Source organism: Motacilla alba, chromosome 24 (genome assembly GCF_015832195.1).
Source record: "Motacilla alba alba isolate MOTALB_02 chromosome 24, Motacilla_alba_V1.0_pri, whole genome shotgun sequence".
Taxonomy (NCBI): Eukaryota; Metazoa; Chordata; class Aves; order Passeriformes; family Motacillidae; genus Motacilla; species Motacilla alba.
Genome location: NC_052039.1, coordinates 712,256 through 735,785, shown reverse-complemented (window position 1 = coordinate 735,785; position 23,530 = coordinate 712,256). Strand labels below are relative to the sequence as shown.

Genomic DNA, 23,530 nt, shown 5'->3' with positions numbered 1-23,530 from the left:
CAGGGCTGCTCAGACTCAGAGCAATGCATCCTGAATGCCACTGCCTAAGGTGAATCCCATCCTGAACAGAAAATCAATCCCTCTGCATTTCCGTGTTTCCATCCCAGCCCAAAAATATCCAAACTGTGCTGCCATTTGGTGTTAAATCAGCCCTTCTGCAGCCTGCTGATCCCTGCAGCTCTGGAACATATTTCAAACCTGTGAGGCCATTGAAAACTTTTTCACCACCTCAGCAGGGGCCCTGTGATGTCACCAGACTTGGCTTACAGCTGAAAAACTGCTCTTAGGTCTGGCTGGTCTTTAATCAGGACAAATTGGGAGATGTCTGTTGAAATAATATGTGAAACAAAGCAGAGTTTGCAGTGTAGGGATAACGAAGCAAAAGCAGGGACTCACATGGACCAGAGGAAGGTGATCCTGCTTGGTGATCAAAGAAAAGCTCTTGAAAGGCCTTTAGTACTGATTGAAGCAGTGCCTCTCAAGAGCCCTGCTTGGTGTGGCCTCGGCTCTGCTTGGTTTGGTGCACCAGCCCCTGTGACAGGCACAGAAAGGCGCTTCCAGCATGTGCGGGGTGGGTCTGGGGTCAGGAATTCTGCTCTGCTCCGGGCTGAACCTGGCCAGAGGGGTAGGCACAGCGCTGTGCAATCCCAAGGTGGGCAAGGGTCCCAACCATCCACCTGCCATGGACAGCCATCCTTAGGGGAGAAGCCTCTAAGCCTCTGTGTATTCTCCAGCTGGAGAATCCATGGAGGATGTTGGGGAAACTGGGATTTCTGCAGCCGCAGGGGCTGGGGGGACTGTGAAAATCCAGAGCCCCGTTTAAGCCCCCGCTTTTGCGGTGGTTTTGGGGCCGGTTTGGAGGGATGGCCGCGGTGCCGGCAGATGGCAGTGCCTGTCAGAATTCCACTGTCGGGAGAGCAGAATTCCAGCGCCGGGAGCCCCGGGAATCTGCCCGAGCCGGGAAAGGTGTCAGGGACATACACGAAGCACGGAGCTCCTCCGCCATGGGAGCCGTGCGGGCTGGCAGACACCCAGCCAGCACAGCGGGCACCCCCCGAGCCCGCCCCGCTCCCGGCCCCGTTCCCGTGCCCGGGGCGGCCGCTCGGGACAGGCCCGCGGGGGGACGGGAGGCTCCCCAGCCCCGGCCATGGCTCTCCAGCCTTGCAGACACGCCGCTCCTCCAGGGCCGCTGGCTGGGCGGCACAAAGATTCCTTCTACATTTCCTAGCACAAAAATTCATTCCAAATCTTATTAACAGAGATGAGATGAGATGAAGGAGAAAGCAGAGCTGATGCCATTCTGAAGGTGGCACTGTCCTTAGTGCTGGGGAAGCAGCATCCAGGGACCTGCTCTGAAAGCCAATGCTGTGATTTAGGGGGGCTGACTCTCCCACTGAATGAATTTACTCTTTAGTGCTTTTTAAGGAAGTTTGAATGCTCATTAAAAATACCCAAACTGTGACTGTATTCCCCAAACAGCACTTTTATAAAGTTATCACAGATATACCCCTGAAAGGTAACAGTAATTCTGCTGAAAAGACATTCCCAGCAGTTATGAGCAGGCAGAAGATCTGATGGAATTTCACAGAATTTGGTTAACAGTTCCTTACCATGGCTTTTGCTTTCCTTGCAGGGGGTTTCACTGCTGACTGGAATTCAGCCCTGAGCTGTTGCAGCCTTGCTAGGCCACCCTGAGCTGCTGCTGGGCAAACAGGAGCCAGGCTGGCTGGGCTGAGCTCGCTGCCCACGCTGTGCTGCAGTGACAAACATGAACAAGCATGTGGAAAAGCAAAATTACATCTCAAAAACTGATTTTGATGGCTGAAATCCTTGGTCTGGCTCCAGATTCCTGTCCCATCTGGACAGATCCAACATCTACAGAAAGAACCAGAGCACGGATAAAAGGAGTGTGTGTATAGAGATGGGCTTTCTTCTCCCAGTCCCTGGGCAATATGACTATTAATAATATTCAAACCTGTGGTTATTTCCCTTTCTTCAGCATGTCTGTCTTTGATTTTCCCAGTTTAGTCTCCATAATAAGGTGTTATGTAGCCTAGATTTAAGCTGGTTAAGACCAAGTTTTCTGATCTGCATGAAGTTCCATTAGTTCCCTTTCCCTCCTGTTAAAAAAAAAAAAAAGAGTGCAAATAACAAATTACAAAATGTCGATTTAGGAAAATAAAAATATCATTCCAATGCTAATGCATTTCATTAGTGATAGGGTAATTTTTAAAAAGAAAAAATTGAAAATCATTCAAAGGAGAACAAAAAGTAGCTTGCAGGTTCCAGAAATACCCACACCGTGGGTAAATTCTCTTTTCCCGACCAGACAAATCTTCTGTGAAAGCTTTTCTGATGGGCTGTAATGTGTGTGCTCCTGGAATAGGGAATTAGGGAGGACAGGGGGACAGGGCTGACAACAAAGCCTGGGGGTAACCTGCAGTCACCAGGCAGATCTGCCTGAGAGATGCAGCTGGCCTGACATTTGCTTTTCAGAAAAGGAAATATTTCACTAAGCTGGGGAGACAGTGTGGTATTATCAATGACAAAAAAAAAATATAAAATAAAAGAAGAAGAAAAAAGAGGAAGACAAAAAATTACGGCAAAGCACTGAAGCGCTTCGAGAGCACTCCCGGGGACCGGCTGGATCCCAGGCAAAGCCCACAGCTCCGCCGGCAAACACCATGGGAATGGAATGATGGAATCACGCTGTCCCCCTTGTTCCCACCGTCCCCGGTCCAGCCCGGCGGAGTTTCCACGGCGCCGGTGACGATGTTCACACGTGCGAAATGCGCGGTTTCCGCGCTCTCCCTTCCTCCCGCCTTTGGGAGATGCTCTGTTTGTGTGGGGCTGAGCCCCCAGCCCCGGAGGATGCCAGCCCAGCCCGACTCCGGGCAGGGCGATCCCGGGGCAGCGGCAAGCGCTGGGGGAGCCGCCCGGAGCCCCTCGCCGGTGGCTCCGGGGAGCTCGGAGGTCTTTCCCGAGCTCCCCAGGCAGGGATTCGCCTCTCCGCCTGCCCACCCTCCCTCCCGGCAGCGCCCAAACCCCTCCCTCGCCCCCCGCCCCTGCGCTCATTGAGAACAGATAAGGCTCCGCCACACGCAGCCTCCGCGCCCTCCTCTGCCCCGGCCCTTCAAAAGCTCGGGAGCAGCGCGGGTCCCCCGGAGCCGGAGAGGGCACAGCAGGGCAGAGCAGAGCAGGGCAGGGCACAGCAGGGCAGGGCAGGGCACGGCGGGCGGAGGAGAGGCAGCAGTGGCACCGCAGCGGCGGAGGGCTCGGGGCAGAGCGGGGATACCCGGGAACAGGGGCGTCGGCAGCCTCCGTGCCACATCAATGTTCGCGGCCGGCGGGCAGCGGGAAGGAGGCGGCAGGCGGCGCGGGGCCCCGAGGACGAGCCCGGCTCCCTGGTGATGGCATGGACCGGCCGCTGCTCCCGCAGCCTCGCCCAGCCCCGCTCCTGCCCCCGGCCAGCCGCCCCCCGAGCCGCGGCGCGACCGATGCGGAGCCGCTCGTAGCAAGTAAGTTACGATTCCTTTGTTATTGCGGGTCACTCCCGATCTGCTCTGGCTGCAGAGCATCGGGACAAACGCGGAGCTGTTGAGCCAGCGGGATGCCGGGCTCCTGTGCCCAAACCTGCCCGGGAGTGAGCTCTGGACGGGCTCCTGCCTAACTCACAGCTGCCACGGAACTCTTTGGGAAGGCAGGGATTGGATGCCGATCTCGGGCAAAAGCACTGCCAGATCTAAAGGTGTGATGCAGAAAAAGACATTAAAAAATAGGAACTGCTCAGATATAGGATTAGTGGAGATCGCTGGAATGCAAAGGGCACCAGGAGACTGATCGGTGAGCAGCCCTGAATTATGGAGCGATTCCATAATCCTTATCTGGAGTCCAAGATTGAATTCTTTCATAATTAGGATACTTGCCAGTCAGCTTGGAGTTACAGAGCCCTGGCAGTGCAGCCTCCAGATGAGCAAGTGGCATATTCAGCCCTTGGAGGGGACAGGGAATGCAGTGCACTGGGAATCCCTCGGGGGTTATGGCTCTGGGAGGTAAAAGCATGACTGATTTTTTTACCAATGTCCTGTTGCATCACTCAGAAAGGCGCCTGGGGGTCTCCTTGTGCCAGCACATAGTGGTTGGGAGCACCAGGTTAACTTTTACACAGCCTCTCTCCCTTGGGTTTGAACAGGGAGTGTCAGGAACCAGCCAAGAACTGGCAGGAACTGACCCTGTCCCAAAAAACTTACCTCTGGCTTTTGGCGATTCTCATCAAGCAGCTCCTTCCTCCTGCACCCTTTTACTTTAAAGCAGACCTTGGATTTGTGGAAGAGGAGCTCGGAGGAAAACCAAACTGGCTTTTCTCACTGGTTCTCTGAGCAGTCCCAGCAACCAGGATCTCCCGAGAAGGTGGGGAGCGTGTGAGGCAATGTTTGCTGGGGGGTTATTTCACTTCTGGGCTTCAGTTCTTTGGCTCACTCTTCCTACCCAGTTGGACATAAAGGATTAGGATAATTTCTGATTCCCATGGCAGAATATTTTCCGTCTCTGGAAAGTTCCAGCCCAATTATTTGGGGGGGGAAAAAAAAGAGCTTTGGAGTAATATTCCAAGGCAAATCTCCAGACTCCACTGTTTAAGTCACCGACTTTCTGCTGGGTTTGAGGTCAGGAGAGGCCCTTGGACACTTGGGGCGAGCACTGGCCCTTGTCCAGCAGTTTGGTATGAGGTCAGTTTGTCCCTCTGTGACTCTGACTCCTTTCTGCACTGGGTTCAAACACTGCTGAAGGCCTTGGGGCAAAAAGAGCCTGTGTTTGGTAAATCCATCTGTGAACTCTTTGGGTACAAGGTTCTGCAGAAGTGTGAAGCGGTCCAACCGTTTAATGTAAAGTTTTATTGCATTTTTTAAAATTTTTTGTTGTATTTTTTAAAGCAGCTGCAGATTAGAGTGATTCTCTGTTGCTGTGATGGTAAATTCCTAAACAATGGAGAGTGGTAACATTGCTGTTCCTGGAGCAGGATTTTCTCCTAGCACTGAGATTCTGCGTTCTCAGCCTTCAGTGTTTGCTGCTCAGAGTGAACAGCCAGGAGCAGGAGAAACAGGAGTGTCTGATGAGGACAGAGGTGTCCCTGGCTTTGTTCAGTTGTGTTGGTTGAAAGACAACGGTCAGATTTTCAATGACACCATAAGTCCCTAAAATAGAGCTGGGGTGAGAGGCCAGGGACAGAGAGGCTGCAGAGTGCCTCAGGCACAGTCACTGCCTTGGAGGTGGAAGGCTCAAATTGATTTATTTCCAGGCTTTATTTGTTGTTGGTAGAGAAAACATCATTTGACTGTTCCCAGTCATGGAAAACACTTAAGAGCACAATATTGTGGTTGCATCCTTTGCTCAGGGACTGGTCATGCTCAAGGTCTTCAATGCAATGAAGTACAAGAGAATTGCCTGGGAGTTACATGGATTAAATCCTCCCATCCTTCCTGTGCAGTGCAACTGTGCTGTAGGAGATAGTCCCAACCTTAGGGAGACTCCATATTCTCCAGTCCTTGTGCTCTAACAAGTTGTAAAAGCCTGAATGATGCCTCAAAAAGCATTTTCTAGTTTTCATCTTCTTTTTCTGTAAAAAAACCTACTCAGTCTCTCTCCTGATCATGGTTTTGTTTCTCCACTCTGTTCTGTATAGGTCTGGAGTCATTATATTTAATGCAGCTGTGAACTTGTGACATGTGTGGGGGTTTTATACTTCAATCCGTAGCTGAGGGAAAATGTATTTGAAACCTGTAGCCATTTGAGAGAACAGAAACTGCTTAGTTGGCTTTGGAAATAAGCTTGGTGGGTTATTCATCAGGTGCATCAGGAGGCTCTGCAGAGTGATCTTCAGATACACCTGAGGCAGACAGGGACTGCATTCCCTGCTGCTGGAGTGGGGGAAGGAGGAAAGAGTTCTGCAGTGATCCCAGGGGCTCATTTAGGATTTTGGAACTGCAAAATTTAATTCCTGCCCTGCCACAGACTCCCAATTGAGGGTTGAAGAACTAAGTGTCTTTGTGAGTGGCTCCCCTGTGCTGAAATATGGGACATAGAGCCCTTCCTTGGTCCAGACCTCTTGGAAAATACATAAATAAAGTTTTACAGCATGTGATATCTGTGCTGAGTGTTGTAAAACACTTGGATGCTCTGAGAGTAGGAGAGTCACGTTCCTCCCTCACAACTGACAATGGAAGGGCCCCAAGATCTCAGAGGAGAAGGATGAATTGGGAGGTAACCCACAGGTAAAAGGAAAGTGCAAATGTTCATAAACCCTTCCTTGGGGTCAAATTGGCTCCCTGGCCAGAGAGATTTTCTTTGGAAAGACTGAGCACCTTCTGTTGGGGTATTCTGAGCCAGGGCCACTCTGGGCACCCAGGAGCTGTCTCAGCCCAGCTCTGTGACAAGCACAAAGCCACCCTGGCCCTTCAGGTTAACCAGCAGCCACCCATCTTTGTGACCTGGCAGTAGGGTGAGGCCTCCTCCAGCCCCAGGGGAATCTGCTGTCACATCCTGAGTGCCAGGAAAGTGGTACTGAGACTTACCCAAAACTCACAGAGGAGATGAGAGGCACCTTCCCACTTTAGTGCTGAGTGAGGTGACTCTTGGAGAGGCAATTACTGGGGTCAGGGAGCTTTGGAACCACGTTTGTTTGCGAAGTGCCACAGGTCTCCCTTCTTGGGCAGTGTCTTTGAGTCTTTTTCCCGGGCTTTCAAGGGCACAACTCTTCTGCAGCCTTCCCTCCACCTGTGGATCCCCAAGCACTTCCCAAAGAGGCAGCCACCAAAACCCCAAACCTCTATTTATATCAAGTCAGAAAGATGGAATATTCCATGGTTTCCCCCAAATCCACCTGCCTTTCCTCACCTTGCATGCACAGGGGTGTGTGGAAAGGCAGGCTGGTGGAGCTGACTGCTCAGTCCCACTCACACACAGGCAGGGAATAAAAGGATGGAGGAAAGATGCCTTTCTCAGGCATCTTTCAAAGCCCCACCTCAGTCAGAGCCTATCTCAAGTCATTTTTCTTCAGATTGTCAAAGGCCATGTTCTCCGAAGATTTCTCCCTCCTCCATCTTTCCATGAGCACTCAGTGTTCAGCAGCCAATGCTTTTATTCTTTTCAGATGCTGCTGCTTTGATTTCCTTTATTCCTGCACCTACTTCCCTATGTTGCTCCTGTCTGACAATTAAGAGTTTCATTCCCTTGCAGCACTGTAACCTAAAGCAGAATTATGTGGCCCAGAGAGAGCTGGGCACGGTAACCTGGTTTATGGGGTGTGGGCCAACAGGCAGCAGAAGAACCAGGTCAGGTTTTTCAGTAATCTCTCTTCAGTATTATTGGTTGCATGTTGAGAAGTACAGGGCTCATTGTCTGGAAAAAAAAAGAAGATAGGGTTAAGTGAAAAAAAAAAAAAATTCTGGGAAGTTGTGGGAGGTTTGCTAAAGAACAGTTGCTCAATTATTCTCCCAATGTGAGAAAATACAGGCATCGGGTTTAAAAGAAACAAAAAGAAGTCTGCTTTTACACAAACTTGATGACAGATTCACATCTTTAAACTGCACCTGCCTGCCTGTTTGGTCCTCTCCAGCATCAAATCCCATCCCAATGGAAATCTGTGTGTTGACTGCAGCCAGATCAGCAATTGTTTAAATGGAAAAAGCCCCCCCGGGTCAGCAAGGAAAGAAGTTTCTTCAAGTGTTTTATAGTTCTGACCTCCTTGATGTCTCTGGCAAATTGCTGGACCTGCCAGGAGCACACCAGCTCTGTCAGGAGGGGTTGGGAGCTGTTCTGCCAAACACTGTCTCCTGGCGATTCTCACCCAACCCCAGCCTGACTCCTGTGCAGCAGATGCCAGCCCCTAAATGTCACTGCCTGCCCCGAGTGTGTCATCTGGGCAGAGCTGAACATCAGCAGGGCTGATAAAAACCTCTCTGCAAGGCTGATAATGCACTGACTCACAGCTCCTCATGCAGTAGCCTGTCCTGAAGGAAGGCAGCTTTGTACAGAAGTGACATTTTTATTATCCTGGCCTCGTTTAACCAAAGACAGTAAATGCCAGAGAAACAGAACAGTGCCTGTGACTGTAAGAGGCAATTTCACCCCATGGCTCTCTGTGCTGGAGGGAGCAGGGATTTACAGACTGCAGCTGAAATCTCTGGGAGATGCATGAACAAATTTACTATGATCTGGCAGAGATGCTTATGGCTGGCAGCAGTGGCTGTGCACTGCACAGGGAAGAGTTAACCAGGTCCTTCCACAGTTACATCGCTCCTTTCAGCACCTCCTGTCATTTGGGCTAAAGTTCCCCAGGGCAGTTAAAATCATGAAAGAATGACAGCAAATTTTCTAGAAGATTCTGCTGCCTGGGATCTCACAGACCATCCACATCCATATCACAAATTTTACTGTTGAGGAATTAAGGCAGAAGGAAGAGCAGTGATTTGCTCAGAATTAGAAAACCTTGGAATCATTTGGAGCAGAAAGCTGGATAGTGTGCAATCATCCAAAGCTGTGCTCAAAGTGATAACCAGGAACATTCTGTTTAAAGACTCTGAAGCAAAAATTCATATGCTTAATTATTTTCAATAACCACCGACTGAAGTTATGCTCATACTACAGTGGAAGAGTTAAAGATGAAATCTTGGTCGGAATTGTAATGCCACTGAAGCTGTCAGTGGACTTTTTATCCAGCAGGAATTCTGCTTTACTGGATCACTTGGAAGGTGTTCCTGAAGGTTTGCAGAGATGTTTCAGCTGAGCTGTTTGCTGGAGATCAGTAGCACCACCAGGGATGTTGCCAGCCCTGTGCTTTAGTTAAAAAGGTTCCTCTGTACATTTGTTAATGGGCAGTTCCGCAAACCTGCTGCACCAGGGTGATCTTTTCAGGGATTTACGATTTTTGGTTGCTTTTCCTCTATTCTGTTCTTTGTAATAAGTTTTAAGATCTTTTTGGTCTCTTTGGTGTGAATCTAGAACATGTAACCTTCCACTCCAGACTGAAGTCTGAAACTGGATTGTTTTCTCTCCATGGTGCCAGTGATAGCTTCACATTTACTGTTATAACAAAATAATCTTTAAAACAAGTCTTTTAAAATTGAAAGCAACAGGCAACACTTGCCTGGTTTTACATTTAGATTGATGACAGGCTTTTTAGTCCAAATGGAGTAATTTTAGATTAATCAATCAATGCAAACATACATCAAGACTATTATTGGTAAGAAGGAAGTGAGGAGGTTTTTCCCTACCTGATTTTCAGTGGATGGAAGGCTTCTTTCCCTATTAAAGAGGGGGGGAAAGTGCATGATTGTTCTGCCATGTGTTTTCACATGTTGGGAAGTGAGAGTCAAGCTGTGCCCCTGTCAGTTTTCAGGATCTTGAAGCACTTTGCCCATGTGTAAGGAGAGGAACCTCAGAGAGCAGAGAGAGCCAGGCCAGCGGGTCTGCAGGTTTGCATTGCAGCAGGCAGTGAAAGGCAGCTGAGGATGTGTGTGAATACACCCTGAGCCAGCTCTCAGGAGGGACAGACGCAGAGCAGGGGTGACTCTAGTGTCAAAATCCTGTCTGGAGAAAGGGAACCCGCAGCCCTGGGATTATCTACCCCGTGTCCAGGGCAGGTGGCAAACCCGATCCCCCCGATTTCCCATCCCAGCCCCTGGAATTGCCATTCCCAGCCCCTGGTGAGGCTGCAGGCTCAGCCGTGCCCTGCGAGCAGGGGCTGTGGCAGCAGGCAGCAGCGCTGGGCTGTGCTGTGCTGGCACAGATGGTTGGGCTCCCTGCAGAGCCGAGCCAGTGGGGCCGCTTCCAGCAACAGGCTCCGGCTGCTTCGTTGGAGCACTGATCGATGGTGACTTAGACAAGGGCCACGAGGAGTTCTCTGCCATTAACCAGACTTGGCTGCAGCCGAATGGAAGTGAAAATTTGTTGCTTCATTTATTCATCCTGCCTCTGCTTCCTTCCCGCCCACCCTTTGTGCTTTTTAATACCGAAAAGATGGAGCTACTTTGCTCGGTCTTAAAAATTGTCTCTCCCAAGATACTCTTAATTGTAGCTCTACACCTTTTCTCATTCAGAGGCGCATAAGAAGATTAAAGACAGAGGGAACAGTAATAGATTTAGTTAGGTTTTAATAGGATTTGCAGAGGACAATAAAGGGAATGAGCGCCATAGAAAATATTGCTGCTCTATCTTTGATATCCCTAAGGCTCCTTAGGTAGTCTTTGACAGAGATTTTGTCTGTGCCCTGCATCTAGAGTCAAGACTCTCATTTTTTAAAGGAGTATCTAATCACCTCTGTAAACAGGATGTTACATTAGGACTGGCAGACAGCATTGCCACCCTCATCTCGTGTTATTTATCTGTATCCTGGTAAGCATTACTCTGAATGTCGACAGTGGGCTTTTTTATAGCTCTGATGCATTCCTAAAAGTGCCCAGTGATTTTGTCTAATGTCAGGTGGAGCAAAGGGGTGAGCTCTGATAGATCACATTAACAGCAGGTCTGGATTCATCACACCCTGACACATGGGATTCAAGACGCTCAATTAAATGTTTGTTTCATGTTTAAAGCCCAGGCTCAGGAATAAACTTCCAGAAGGTGATTCAGCACTCCTGAAATCTGAGTTATCCCTGGAGATGCCTTTCTCTGCTGACTGCAAGGGAAGCCTTCATGCATAATTTAGACTCATGTGAGTTTTAGGTAGACAGTGGTGCTCAGCATTTTCTCTTAATTTCTAAGGTTTCTCTTGATATGCACCCAAAACTTGAGGCATGAAAAAGCTCCAGTCCCTCCTGAAAAGATGTTCATGTATCTTACTGAGTTGTGATCTCAAGCAAATTTGGTGTGTAAAAAAATCTAAGGACAAAAAGAAAACCCCAAAATGTTCCAAGGTTTAAGTGTTCCACGCTCCCACAGCGTGCCCATCACCGCAGTAGTTGCTGATGTTTGAAGGGCCTGTGTGTGATAAATCAGTTTTTAATTCTGGGTCACTGCAGGGCTGTGTTTAAAATGTGGCTGTTGTGGGAGAAGTGTGAACCCTCCAAAATCAATGTCCTGTTGGTCCAGACTGTGAAACAAAATGGCTTTTTTCTCTTTGCCTGCTGCCTGAAACTGTCTTTGTTTGTTGTGCAGCCCAGCCATGGCTGGAGATTCCCGGATCTTCATGAACCAGGACATGGACATCGGGGTCACATCCCGGGAGCCCAAGAAGATCCCCAAGCAGGCTCGGGATGATGTCCCCATCGCCACGGACAGGACCCGGCTCATTTCTGCCGAGGGCAAGAAGCCACGGCAGCGGTACATGGAGAAGAGCGGCAAGTGCAACGTGCACCACGGCAACGTCCAGGAGACCTACCGGTACCTCAGTGACCTCTTCACCACTCTGGTGGACCTCAAGTGGCGCTTCAACCTGCTGGTCTTCACCATGGTCTACACCATCACCTGGCTGTTCTTTGGGTTCATCTGGTGGCTCATTGCCTACATCCGGGGAGACCTGGACCACCTGGAGGATGAGAACTGGATCCCCTGCGTGGAAAACCTCAGCGGGTTCGTGTCGGCATTCCTGTTTTCCATCGAGACCGAGACGACCATCGGGTACGGCCACAGGGTCATCACGGAGAAGTGTCCCGAGGGCATTGTGCTGCTCCTGGTCCAGGCCATCCTGGGCTCCATCGTCAACGCCTTCATGGTGGGATGCATGTTCGTCAAGATCAGCCAACCAAAGAAGAGGGCGGAGACCCTCATGTTCTCCAACAACGCCGTCATTTCCATGAGGGACGAGAAGCTCTGCCTCATGTTCCGGGTTGGGGACCTCCGCAATTCCCACATTGTTGAGGCTTCCATTCGAGCCAAACTGATTAAGTCCAAACAGACCAAAGAAGGAGAGTTTATTCCCCTGAATCAAACGGACATCAACGTGGGATTTGACACGGGAGACGACAGGTTGTTCCTGGTGTCCCCTCTCATCATCTCACATGAGATCAATGAGAAAAGCCCCTTCTGGGAGATGTCCCGCACCCAGCTGGAGAAGGAGGAGTTTGAGATTGTGGTCATCCTGGAAGGAATGGTGGAAGCCACAGGTAAGGACCTGTCAGCAATCAGTCGGCAACTGTTGTGAGGAGGACAGGGGCACAAAACATTGTGGGCAGTTTGGCATTAGGATTTCACTGTCCACGTTACCTGGCCTGGGAACATAGTGAGGTTTGTCCTTGGGTAGTGCCTGACTCAGGTGGGGTGTCTGAGATAAGCAGCAGTGAAAAGTCAGGCCTTTAGCACGTGCCGTGGGGTTTCACCCTCTTTTTTGTAGTGTTTCACCCTCTTTTATAAGTCTGGGATTGAGGTGAATGGGTTAGTCTTGGAGCTCCTCATAATCACTTGGAACTGATCCAGCGGAAGAAAAAGCAATGGATTAAAGGAATTCTTGAAGTCTGTGGTGGTCCTGTTTCCTGTGATCAAAATTCATGGTGCAGATCTTCTCCCATTTCTTCTCTGTATTAAAGATAGGCTGTAACTGTGCTATTTTAGGTACTGCTGTAGGGTTGACTTTAATGGGGGCTATGAAGTGCCCAAGTCTCACTGTATCCCATAAAGCAGCACGTGCTGAGGCTGAATGACTTGCACGTGGTGCAGGACACACATTCCCAGAAGGAGCTCAAAGAGGAAAAATACAGAAACTGCTTTTGTGACTCTTGCAGCCCTGCAGCTGCTTAGCAGCTCAGACAAAGCTGGGTAATGGGAGATTAGGAGATATCCTCAGCCCATTCCCAGTTTCTCCTAGGGGTGTTTTTGTGGCAGGCGAGGAAAGAACTCTGTGTCCGTGTAAAGTGACTCTGGAAAAGGGATAACCCTCAGCTTTCCACGGCGTGGGAAAGGCAGCTGAGGGAGGGATGGGCACAGAGGCTCCTTCCCACAGGTATCTCCCACAGGAGCTCTGGCTGCACCTGGCAGTCATTTCCATGGGTCATTTCCACTCGCATGAATCCCTTTGCTCCGGGTTCGGGGAGGAGCTGGCAGCTCTTCCTGCTGCACTTGCGGCACAGGGAGTGTGTCCAAGCCCCTGCGATGCTCAGGTGCATTCCAGGCAGGATTTTCCAGCCTGGGGTGGGCAGAATGCCTTAATGGAATCAGGGTCTGCAGGGAGAAAGTGCTGCAGGCAGCTCTGGGGAGAGAGCTGCTGTCTAAAGATGGACAAACAAAGCCAGAGATGCAAAAAAAGCTTTTATAAGCAGTTTCCTCCTTTGGTGTTTCAGAATTTTAGTTATGAACACAGAGTTTTCCTGTGGGTGATGGTTGGATTTTGTTTTCCATCTCAATGAGGTTCTCTCTGAGTCATTAGCAGGGGTTTTCAGCTTGTTACAAGTACTCAGTGGTGTCAGCACCCTGTCTCACATATTCTGCCCCTTGCTGACTGTTAATGTTATCCTCTCCTGGAGATTTGCTCATTAGTTACAACAGCCAGAGGAGGAAAAATCTCTCAAATTCCTGCCTCCCAAACCTTTGCTCCCAAAGGCAGCGGTCCAGAGAGGTAATTCAGTGTCCCGGAGTCTCCCTTTAGATGGTCAGCAGTGGCTGACTTCCCCAAACAGAGCTGATGGGAGGTGATGGATAAATTACATTCCACTGGGGGTAGAATATGTGCTGTGGAAGTGGAATTCACCTGGCATGTCCAGGGAAATGCTCTTCCCCAGCAGAGCATTGTAGAGACATGGCAAAGGAAGGGGTGGGTGGAAAAGACTATCAAAGGCAAGGATTTGTAACAGTGACTTATTCTGGCAGCCTAAACATTTATTAGAGGCTGGAGCCTCCTAATCTGAGCATGGCATGCAGCTCCTTGTTTGTCCAAAGCTTCTTTCCTCGTCACACAGTGACACTATGAATGCTTTGAACCCCTGCTGCTCTGCCTTTCTCACAGGAAGGCTCAGCCTCTGCTGGGGATGTGCGAGAGGAAGTCATTATCAATAACAATGTCGGAATTAAAAGCATGGCAGAGGAATAATATTGCCTTACAAATGGGCTCCTGTCCCAGAGGGATTGCACAGGCCAGGCTGTAAGAATATTAAGGAGCATACATCTGTGGAAATGAATTATCCTGGGCTCAGAAGGCAGCCTGGGAAGTCCCACCCTGGAGCTGGAGGAGGCATTTTGCACAAACTCAGAGCTGAGTGGACCTTGGATGATTCCAGGATCCAGTTTGGAGGCTGGGATGGGTCCTGAGGGACCTGTGGCAGCCAGGGGAGTGGGATATTTTGTGACAAGAAGAGTGGTGTGCAGAGACAGTGTTTGTGCTTTCCTGCTTCATCCTCACACTTGGGAATATAGATAAAGCATTTTGAGGTTATTAATCCCTCCCTCCACACCTTAAAATCTGCTCCAAACAAATTCTTAAGGTACTTCCCAGCCCATGGCACTGCTCAAGCCCCATCTGCTCTCAGGAGTGGTGTGATATTTACTCCCAGCAGGACTTCTGTTAAATCCTGACACTGTCACAGCCTGATCGGGTTCAGGGCAGTGTAAAATACAACAGAGCATTTGTTCCCTTAGCAACTCCTACAGAAAATGAGGACTCCCCCCCGAGTTCAGAGGTACCGCTGGTCAGAATATACAGCTTTATTTTCCGTAAGGTGTTTGGAAAGCAGGTTAGAAAGGTGATTGACAACATATCAATGACTACAGAAATTGAAGCACGACTGAAAGGGGGGATATTTTTCACTGATAATTTGGGACAGTGATTTTATAGCTGTTTTCAGTAGATTTAACCAGGCACACATGTATTACAAATGTAATGTATTGTCTCCTCTCAAACAAGCAGCTCTATTTACTGACATTTAAGTTTAATTCTGACCCAGTGCAAGGCAAAGATGGTAAATAGCTTCAAATGAAAAGTGTAGAGTAAATTCTGAGGAGTTCACACCCTTCAAGTCATAGGGTTTTTTACAAAGCGAAACACTGTGACTTAAAGATTTTGTGTTCAAGTTGCCTTGGCTTTTCAAAGGCCTGAGTAACAGCGCAGTGAAGAACAGCAGCTCACCAGCTAGCCTAAAATCAGCAGGTTTATTTGGCTGAAAAAGATAAAAAGCTGGTGCTATTGCAGTGAGAGCTGTGTGGCGCCCGGGGCTGCTGCCCTGAGTGACCCTCGGAGCCCGGCACAGCCCCAGGCGTGGCTTTTCCCATCCTTGTTTGCGACGGGTGAGGAGGCACTGGGGCTCTGGGAGCAGAGGGAAAAGGCCAGAGGGAGAGTGAGTTTCTGGGCAGATCTGTTGTGGTCACTGCTGGGTAAAATGAGCACTGTGAAGACAAAATCCATATTGCTGACAAATGTTCTGACTCCCAGGGGGCTCTGGGGGCAGCAGCATCACCCCCAGTGTTCCTGGTGAGCTGGGCACAGGCACTCCTTCAGGGAATTGGTTATCTTTGCCTTATCAGAAAGGGACTCTTGTCAACATCAGCTGCCCCAAATCTGATTTGCAATAGAAGGGAACAAAGCAAAGATGGAAAATCTGTTTGCACAGTGAATACCTTTTTGCTTTCCTTGCCTCTCTGCTCCCTAAAATCTCAGGGCCACCGTGGTGAAGGACAGCTTCTGCTATTGCTGGCCAAAGTTCCTGCCCTTGCCCTGCTGATCCCAAACTGAACAGAGTGCTTAAAAGCTGCTGGGACAGGGGAGAGCAGGGGAGGTCCAGGCCCCCTCCCACGCGGCGCAGTCAGCTGGGTTATGATGAAGGATTTGGCTGATCTGGTTAGGGAACATTAGCAAGTCCAATTTTTTAAAATACTGTTTTTCTCTGTAAGCCATCACTACATGTGCTGGCACACTCTGCATATCCTACAAGACTTCCTGGCAGGTAATTTGAAGGGACTCTCTCCTCTTCCAGCTTTGTCCTTCCTCTGCTGTTTGCTGACAGTTATCCAAATCCTGGATCCAAATCCTGCTTTTTCTGCGGCTTCCTGCTGCCCTCATTCCCTGGGCACAGCATCCAGCACTGCTGCTCCCTGGGCACAGAGGCAGCACAGCTTGTTACGCCAGTCCTGGTCCTCCCTGGTTTTCATTGCCTCTTTTTCCCAGCACAATTAAATAAGGCACAAGAAACACTCCAGATGCCTGATTAGTCCAGTCACTAAATGAAGTTTTAATGAACTCTTATGTAAGTACAGGTATATATTTTTCTGGCTTAGAATCAATGTGATAAAAAGGGATTTAATGATTAGAAGTAATTAACCCATCCTGTCCCTGTGGGAGTGTAGGCAAACAGCAGAGTTTTCACACCTCAATTTATCCACCTTTGCAGAGGACAGAGTACAGTTTCCTGGCTGTAAATGTAGGGCCAAATGGAGTAGTAATAACAAAAGATATGCTGAAATTAATCATGATTTTCATGGGAGCACAAAGGAAGAGTGAAATTACTGAATGGAGTTTCTGGGCATTCATCATCTGTTTTGGGTTGTCTTGTGTTGCTTTGCATTTTGCATATAAATAAGTTTTCTGCAAGGAATACCTTGCAGAAGTGTTACAGACACTGCCTAAAAAATGATAGGAAGAGATGTCTCAGGTCATTGTGTTCATGAGCTGAGCTATCCTCTGGAGGCAGAGGCTGGCAGTGGTGTCTGAGGTGCCTCTGCAGTCACTGTAAACCCTAAATAAGTTACCTGGTGTGAGCGTGGCTCAGGCTGGGCCTGCTAGAGACATGGCAATTGAATCCAAGGTCTTTACATCATAAAGTCCTTTTATTACATTTTTTTCCAGTGCTTAGGAGCTTTTGCATGCCTGGAGAGCATTCAGATAAATTAAAATCCTATTACTCTCCTCCGGCATAAATATCAAAGTGAATCAAGCCATGTCCTCTAAAGGAGACAAGCACAAATAATTGGAGGATCATGCTCCTACCTTCTAATATTCCTTTTCAAGCTGGAAGAGTATTGACTTTTTGGATGTTACAGTGTTCTTTGGTCTAATTAACACAGAGGGAGTAATAACTTTTATAACTTACCATATGCTAATGCAAATTGAAAGACACATATTGCTTAATTACAGCAATAGTACTTAAATTTTTTATACCTTGCCACCCGTAAACTTCCATCACTGGCACTGCACCTCCGAGGCAGTCAGCTCCTGGGCAGTGGGTGTTCCACAGCTTCGGAGCATCCAGGGGAAGGAGAAACATCATCTTGGCACAACAGAATGGGCAAAGGAGGGCAGAGGAGGGAGATCACTGCCAGCAGGGTCCATGTCCCAGGGGGCCGAGCAGATCTGGCCCAGCCCAGGCAGGCACATGACATTTCCCAGCAGATAATCACTGAGCTCCCTGGCATTTCAATGAGCACAGTTAATTTTAGCCTGATGAAAAATGTTGTCTTGACAGCCCCAGGGGCTGGGCTGTCTCTGCCCACTGAGGAGCTTCAGGCCGTGGTGCAGCACTGGAAGGTTCACCTCTTCTGGGGATGGGATCCCATGGAAGCCTGGTGAGATCTGGGGTTGGCAGAGCACCCTCTGTGTGCCCTCGTGCTCTCCCATTAACTGAGGTCACCTGGGATGGGATGTTTGCCAAAAATCGGCGTCCCCAACAGCTGGAGAGAGCCTTTGGTGGCTCACCCAAGCAGCTGCAGCTTTGGGGTGGTGAGGTCTGGTTTAGCGGGGCCCCGGGAGCACTGGCCCCTTCCCGGCGCAGACTGTGCTCCAGGGCAGATCAGAGGGATCAGCCCGTGCTGAGCCGGCTCCTCCCGCTCCTTGGCAGCAGCTCAGACATTCCAGCTCTTTGATAACCGATTGTGATGACAGCAAAGAGCCTATTGCAGAGTTCCCGGCACTTGTTTTACACCCCGGCATTTGCTCTGCTCTCAGATGTGATGAGACACCGCCTTTAATACACATCACAGTCTGCTCTGGATGTTTCCTCTTCTGGGAAGCAGAACGGGGCTGTTTAAGGAGCATCCCTGGCTGCCTTGAGCAGGAACAGGCACAGCTCAGTTATTGGTGTGTGGCTCCAACCCACAGACAAAAATTCCACTTCTTAGGATTCTGCTGTAATGAAATCATCATTTAAAACTCCATGCAATGCTTATTGCACAGCTTGAAACCAGGACACAGTGCCCTGGTCTGCAGCACCTCTAAACCCTGGAACTGGTTCTAGCTTGACTGAAAACTTGGTGCATCTGCTTCTAACTGTGAACAAGTTTTATCATTAAAATTGAGTTTTGTATGCATGCAACTCAGCATGAAGCTGAGCTGCTGCATTAAGAGATGAGAAAGCTGCAACTAAAAGTGGACATCTGAAGATTTCTCATATCATTCCATGTTTTCCTCAACAGACAGATTGCACAGATTTATATTAAACATACTTTTTCATTTTGAACTAGATTGTTTAGGAGAAAATGAAACTTCTAATGGCCTTACAACCCAGAAAATATGTTAGAGTTGAAAAATATCTGTCTATGAATTCAAGTAGATCTACTTGGACTGAAAGAAGGAAAATGAGGCTATAGGGCTGTGAAGATGATGGGATGGAGCAGCTCTCCTGTGAGGCAAGGCTGAGACAATTGGGATTGTTCAGAAGAGAAGGCTCCAGGCAGAGCTCAGAGCCCCTTCCAGGGCCTAAAGGAGCTTCAGGAGAGGTGGAGAGGGACTGGGGACAAGGGATGGAGGGACAGGATACAGGGAATGGCTCCCAATGCCAGAGGGCAGGGATGGATGGGATATTGGGAATTAGGAATTGTTCCCTGTGAGGGTGGGCAGGCCCTGGCACAGGGTGCCCAGAGCAGCTGTGGCTGCCCCTGGATCCCTGGCAATGTCCCAGGCCGGGCTGGACAGGGCTTGGAGCAGCCTGGGATAGTGGAAGGTGTCAATGTATAATGTCCCTTCCAACCCAAGACATTCTGGGATTCTGTATTCTTTGGCATGAAGTTTATTTAAATGAAACCCCCAAATACCACTTCTCTATATCTGCACAGTTTATACCCAAAATGTGTAGTTATATATTCTTTAAGGAAAGGATTAACAGCCTTTACTGGGGCCATACGTGCTATGATTAATTCTGCAAGAAATTCGGAGAGTCTGGAATCTCTTTTGAGCTCTTGTGCTCCCTAAAGTGTCAGTGCTTCAGGGCTGCATGAGTGATAGAAGAGCAGTAATGTCACAGTTGGTGAGGTACCCAGATCCGGGTCTGTTTGCAGCCAGGGGTTGCATTTGGTGATCCTTGTGGCTTCCTTCCAATTCAGGATATTCTGAATTCTGATTCTGCTTGATGGATAGGAGCATATGGCAAATGATTCCCTATACCAAAGGCATCCCACAGGCTCAGATAAACCAGAATGAAATGAAACAGGTGATTTTTTCAGGGATACGCAGTGGTCCGAGTCTGGGGATTGCTGTGCCTCTCTACAGGGTGGCACTGGGATATTGCAAGCATGGAGGGCGCACGTTGTGTTCCAGTGGCAAGTGGCTGCATCCATGTGCTCTTAATAAAAACAAGGTTTATTGTTTCCACACCTCTTCTGTCATCTTTTCGCAGTCACAGAGGCAATAATTAGCTAGGGACATTACAGATGCATTAATTAACCAGGCTGGAGAGCACAGGGCAGCCTGCAAAGCAGGCACTTAATGGAATTTGAAGCAGAGACAATGGTGTTGTTTACTGGGTGATGTGGGAGTTGCCAAGCAGTGTGTCCCCACGCAATTAAACACCACTGCACATGTGCTAAAAAGGAATATTTGAATGGGATTATGGAGCAATTACAAGTTGTCTTATTGTGCTGGCTCAGTGTCCCCCTGGGGTTACAGAAAGCAGCTCCTGCAGGAAGCTGGCAGCAGCAGTGTTTGCTTGCTGAAAGCTTTCCATTGTTCCTGCCCTAATTGAATACTTAAGAGCGGGACTGGGATGGTGTCCCAGGAGCTCAGGTTCACTCAGGTGCTCCCCCAGGGAAGGAGCTATTTCAGGCCTGGATTGTAAGACAGGAGTTCCCTCAGAGAGCCCCAGGCCCCCACATTTCACAAGGATGCCCCATCTTTGTCCTGGAGACTCCTTGATGGTACCTTGATGCAGCACTTGGAAAATCAGGATAAGAACCAGCTGGTTCATCCACAGGACTGATCCTGGAGCCTGCAGGCTCCTGGATCCTCCTCTCCTGCTCTCCTTGCTGGCTCTGGAGGAGGCACTTGGAGGCCTTTGGGATTTCTGGTGCCAAACCAGCTCTGTGCAAAGGGAAAAGGACTGGTTTGTTTTAGCCAGCTGCTGGTTTCCAACCTCCTGGCATGAGGCAGCACCAGGAAATGGGATTAGCCCTGCAGCCCTGACCCCCAGACAACAGGAATAAAAGCCCTTGCCCAGGGAGATCAGGGTAGCATCAGTGCCTGTAACACAGCTCTCCTGGCAAAACCTGTACCAGGACTGGGAAACCAGCAGCACTCTTGGGGCTTCCAGGGAGTGAGGAGCTGGTCCAGGGCAGGAGGGCTGACCCTCCTCACCCCAGGGCTGGTGATGCTGCACATTGCAGAGCCACCAAAGGCAGGAGTGGCCTCACCCTGCTCTTCAGCTCTAAAGCAAAAGCTGAGTTTCCTGAAAAGACGCTGAACTTCCACAGAGCTTCTCCTTGAGGCAGCAGCACTTGGGGTGATTTTCATTCCCTGGCTGTGTTTCTCATGGCAGCCTCTGCACTTCCCAGTTCCTTCCAGCCCAGGAAGCAGGCATGCTGGAACACTGTGACTAACGCTGTACTTGTTGTTCCCGCCCAGAAGCAAACACTCCTGCAGATCTTCTTGAGGGGAAAGATTAGGTTTTCAGCCTGTGCTACAGAACTGCAGATGTCTCAGCATTGCATGTGTCACTGTCTCTTCCCCTTTCAAGGAACAAAATACTCCTGGCCTGGTGGCTTTAAACCATGGAAAGCACTAAGAGGCTTTCAGCTTTGCAGAGAACTTGCCTGTGTGGGTGTCTTTTAATGGTCTGTAGCAATTATAAGAACAAAATATTCCTCTTTTCAGAAAGGTGGGGGGTTTTTTAAAGGAAAGAGGTTTTCTGATTGCTCTGAGATTTCAGTCATGAGCTCACAGAGTGAGGATATGTGATATGCTCTTCCCTGACGCATCTGACACTGAGATTTTTTTTTTCCCCCTATGCATTACTTTAGATTTCTGTCCCTGTGCTCTGGGCTGCAGGAATTAGACTTGAAAGTATTGGCCAGAAACTGGATCAAGTGCATGTTTTGAATCTATTCTAGTCAGGCCAATCCCTCACCCTCTATGAGAGAACAGTGGGAGGACTTTGTGAGGTTAGCTTTTCACTGGAAATTAATTCCAAAATCAAAACATAATTAGGAAAAAGAGAAGAAAAATGTTTGGAAGAGAAGACAGCCTTGACACTGGGGGGTGATTCCAAGAGGATTTGCTCGCAGGTGTGCTTATCCCTGCTCTGCAAAGCTTCTCTTTAAACTTTTTCAAAGTAAATAAACTCTGACCCATGGGGCTGAGAAGCAGCTTGTCAAGTACCAGCTCCTGTGAGCCACTGCTCGTTCAAACCACAGCCCAGCAGCACAAGGGCTTGAACCCTCCTGGGGGACTCAGAAACCAGCTGGGTTGGGAACCCCTCACCTTTGGGCTGAGCATCCAGGTGTGTGCAGCTGTGTGCAGGGGAATTGTGACACTGCTGCACAGGGAATTGTGGCACTAATGCAGGGAATTGTGGCACTGCTGCACAGGGAATTGTGGCACTAATGCAGGGAAATGTGGCACTGCTGCACAGGAATTGTGGCACTGCTGCACAGGGAATTGTGGCACTAATGCAGGGAAATGTGGCACTGCTGCACAGGAATTGTGGCACTGCTGCACAGGGAATTGTGGCACTAATGCAGGGAATTGTGGCACTGCTGCACAGGAATTGTGACACTGCTGCAGAGAAGTAGGGATGGTGCCAGCCCCAAGGAGGGCAGGGCAGTCCCTGTGCTCTGGGCCATGTGAGTTGGGGCTGGGGCAGATGCAGGGCTGGGGGTTGTTCCTGCTGGATCCACCGGGAGCTGTTTGTGTCAGGCACACAAACAGCACCTCAGCAGAGCAGGGGGAGGCAGAGAGAAGCTGCTTAGAGCCTGCAAACCCCTAAGCACCAGGTTCAGTAGGTGGAAGATACTGAGGTGAATTCATCCCTTTCCCTCTGGGTGCTCAGCTCGTTCATGATAGAGGCTTTTTTGCCAAGACTTTTCCATGTCCCAGAGCAATCAGGTATGGAAACGACACAGAAGTGCTTTTAAGTGCCAGGCGTGGTTGGGTGAGCACATAAGGAAGCTTTGCCTCTAACATCCCTCTCTTTCCACCCAGGGATGACTTGCCAGGCTCGCAGCTCCTACATGGACACCGAGGTGCTGTGGGGACACCGCTTCACCCCCGTGCTCACCCTGGAGAAGGATTTTTATGAGGTGGATTATAACAGCTTCCACAGCACCTATGAGACCCACACGCCCGTGTGCTGTGCCAAGGAGCTGGCCCAGTCCCGCCGGGAAGGGCAGCTCCTCAGCCCCTTGCCCAGCCTTGGTCGGGACACAGGGACAGCCAGGGAGGACGAGGAGGAGGAGGAGGAGGAGGAGGAGGAAGGCAGGGAGCCGGCAGGACTGAGTGGAGCCAACGGGACTGCGGGAGAGGGGAAGGAAGAGGTGCCTGTATAACCCCGGAGCCGCTGGAGCACAGCCACCCTGCTGGGACACTGGACTGGCCAGCCAGGACCCCCCTGGGAGCCTGAACTGAGATTCGTGTCCTGCTGCTCATCCTGGGAGTCACTGCACTGCACTGCACCGTGCCTCAGTTCCCCTCCCTTTTCCTAAGGCTCTGAGCTTTGCCCTCCTCTGCAAAGCATCTTGATTGCCACGGACAAGGCCCTCTCTTCTCATCACTGTCAAAAGCTAAATTCCCACTGCTGATTGTTTCAAAAGGTGTTCATTGGACCTGCAGAACTCTGCCCCTCTTGCCAGGGTGTTTGACCAGTCCAGAATGTCCTATCTCAGTATGAAGAATGTGATCTCATACCTTCACTTAACTTGTGAGTCAATGTATTGTAGACATTGTTCCAGCTAAATTAAAAGAAAAGGTAAAAACCTCCCTGCTATGTAGTGAAGTGTTTTGCCTTCATGAATTTTACAAACAAATGTTAGTGTTTGCTTCCAGGATCACAGCCATTGGAATTTATTTTTACAAAATGTCTGATATGAGCAGGGCACCTTTCCCTGCAGACCTTTAACACGTTTATCCAATGTTTTTGTCTTCTCCAGCTGAAGTGTTTCGTGTGCTCTTTTCATGGAATCTCTGACACATTTCATCGGCTACCCACGGTCAGAGAAAGTTTAGATTTTGTCCCAGTGAAGGCTTTTTTCTGGCCTGAATGTCCCAGTTGCAGTTCCAATTGATGATTTAAAACTAAGGACGTAGTCCCCTGCAGGTTGGAATGTTCTGGAATTTCAGAGGCACTGGAGTAGGGAGACTGGGTAAGTGGCAGTTTGCAAAATTCACTGCTTTTCTGCAAAGCACATACTTAAAATAAAG

General features: G+C 49.4%; 1 protein-coding gene across 1 annotated transcript; it reads left to right on the top strand.

Moving 5' to 3' along the window:
- The first annotated feature begins 3,214 nt into the window (after positions 1–3,214).
- On the top strand, positions 3,215–23,092 carry KCNJ5 (potassium inwardly rectifying channel subfamily J member 5). The gene is made up of 3 exons (XM_038161683.1): positions 3,215–3,518; positions 11,152–12,098; positions 22,316–23,092. Exons 2-3 carry the CDS (start codon positions 11,159–11,161, stop codon positions 22,657–22,659), a joined length of 1,284 nt encoding a protein of 427 aa, XP_038017611.1. The 5' UTR covers positions 3,215–3,518; positions 11,152–11,158; the 3' UTR covers positions 22,660–23,092.
- Positions 23,093–23,530: the final 438 nt, after the last annotated feature.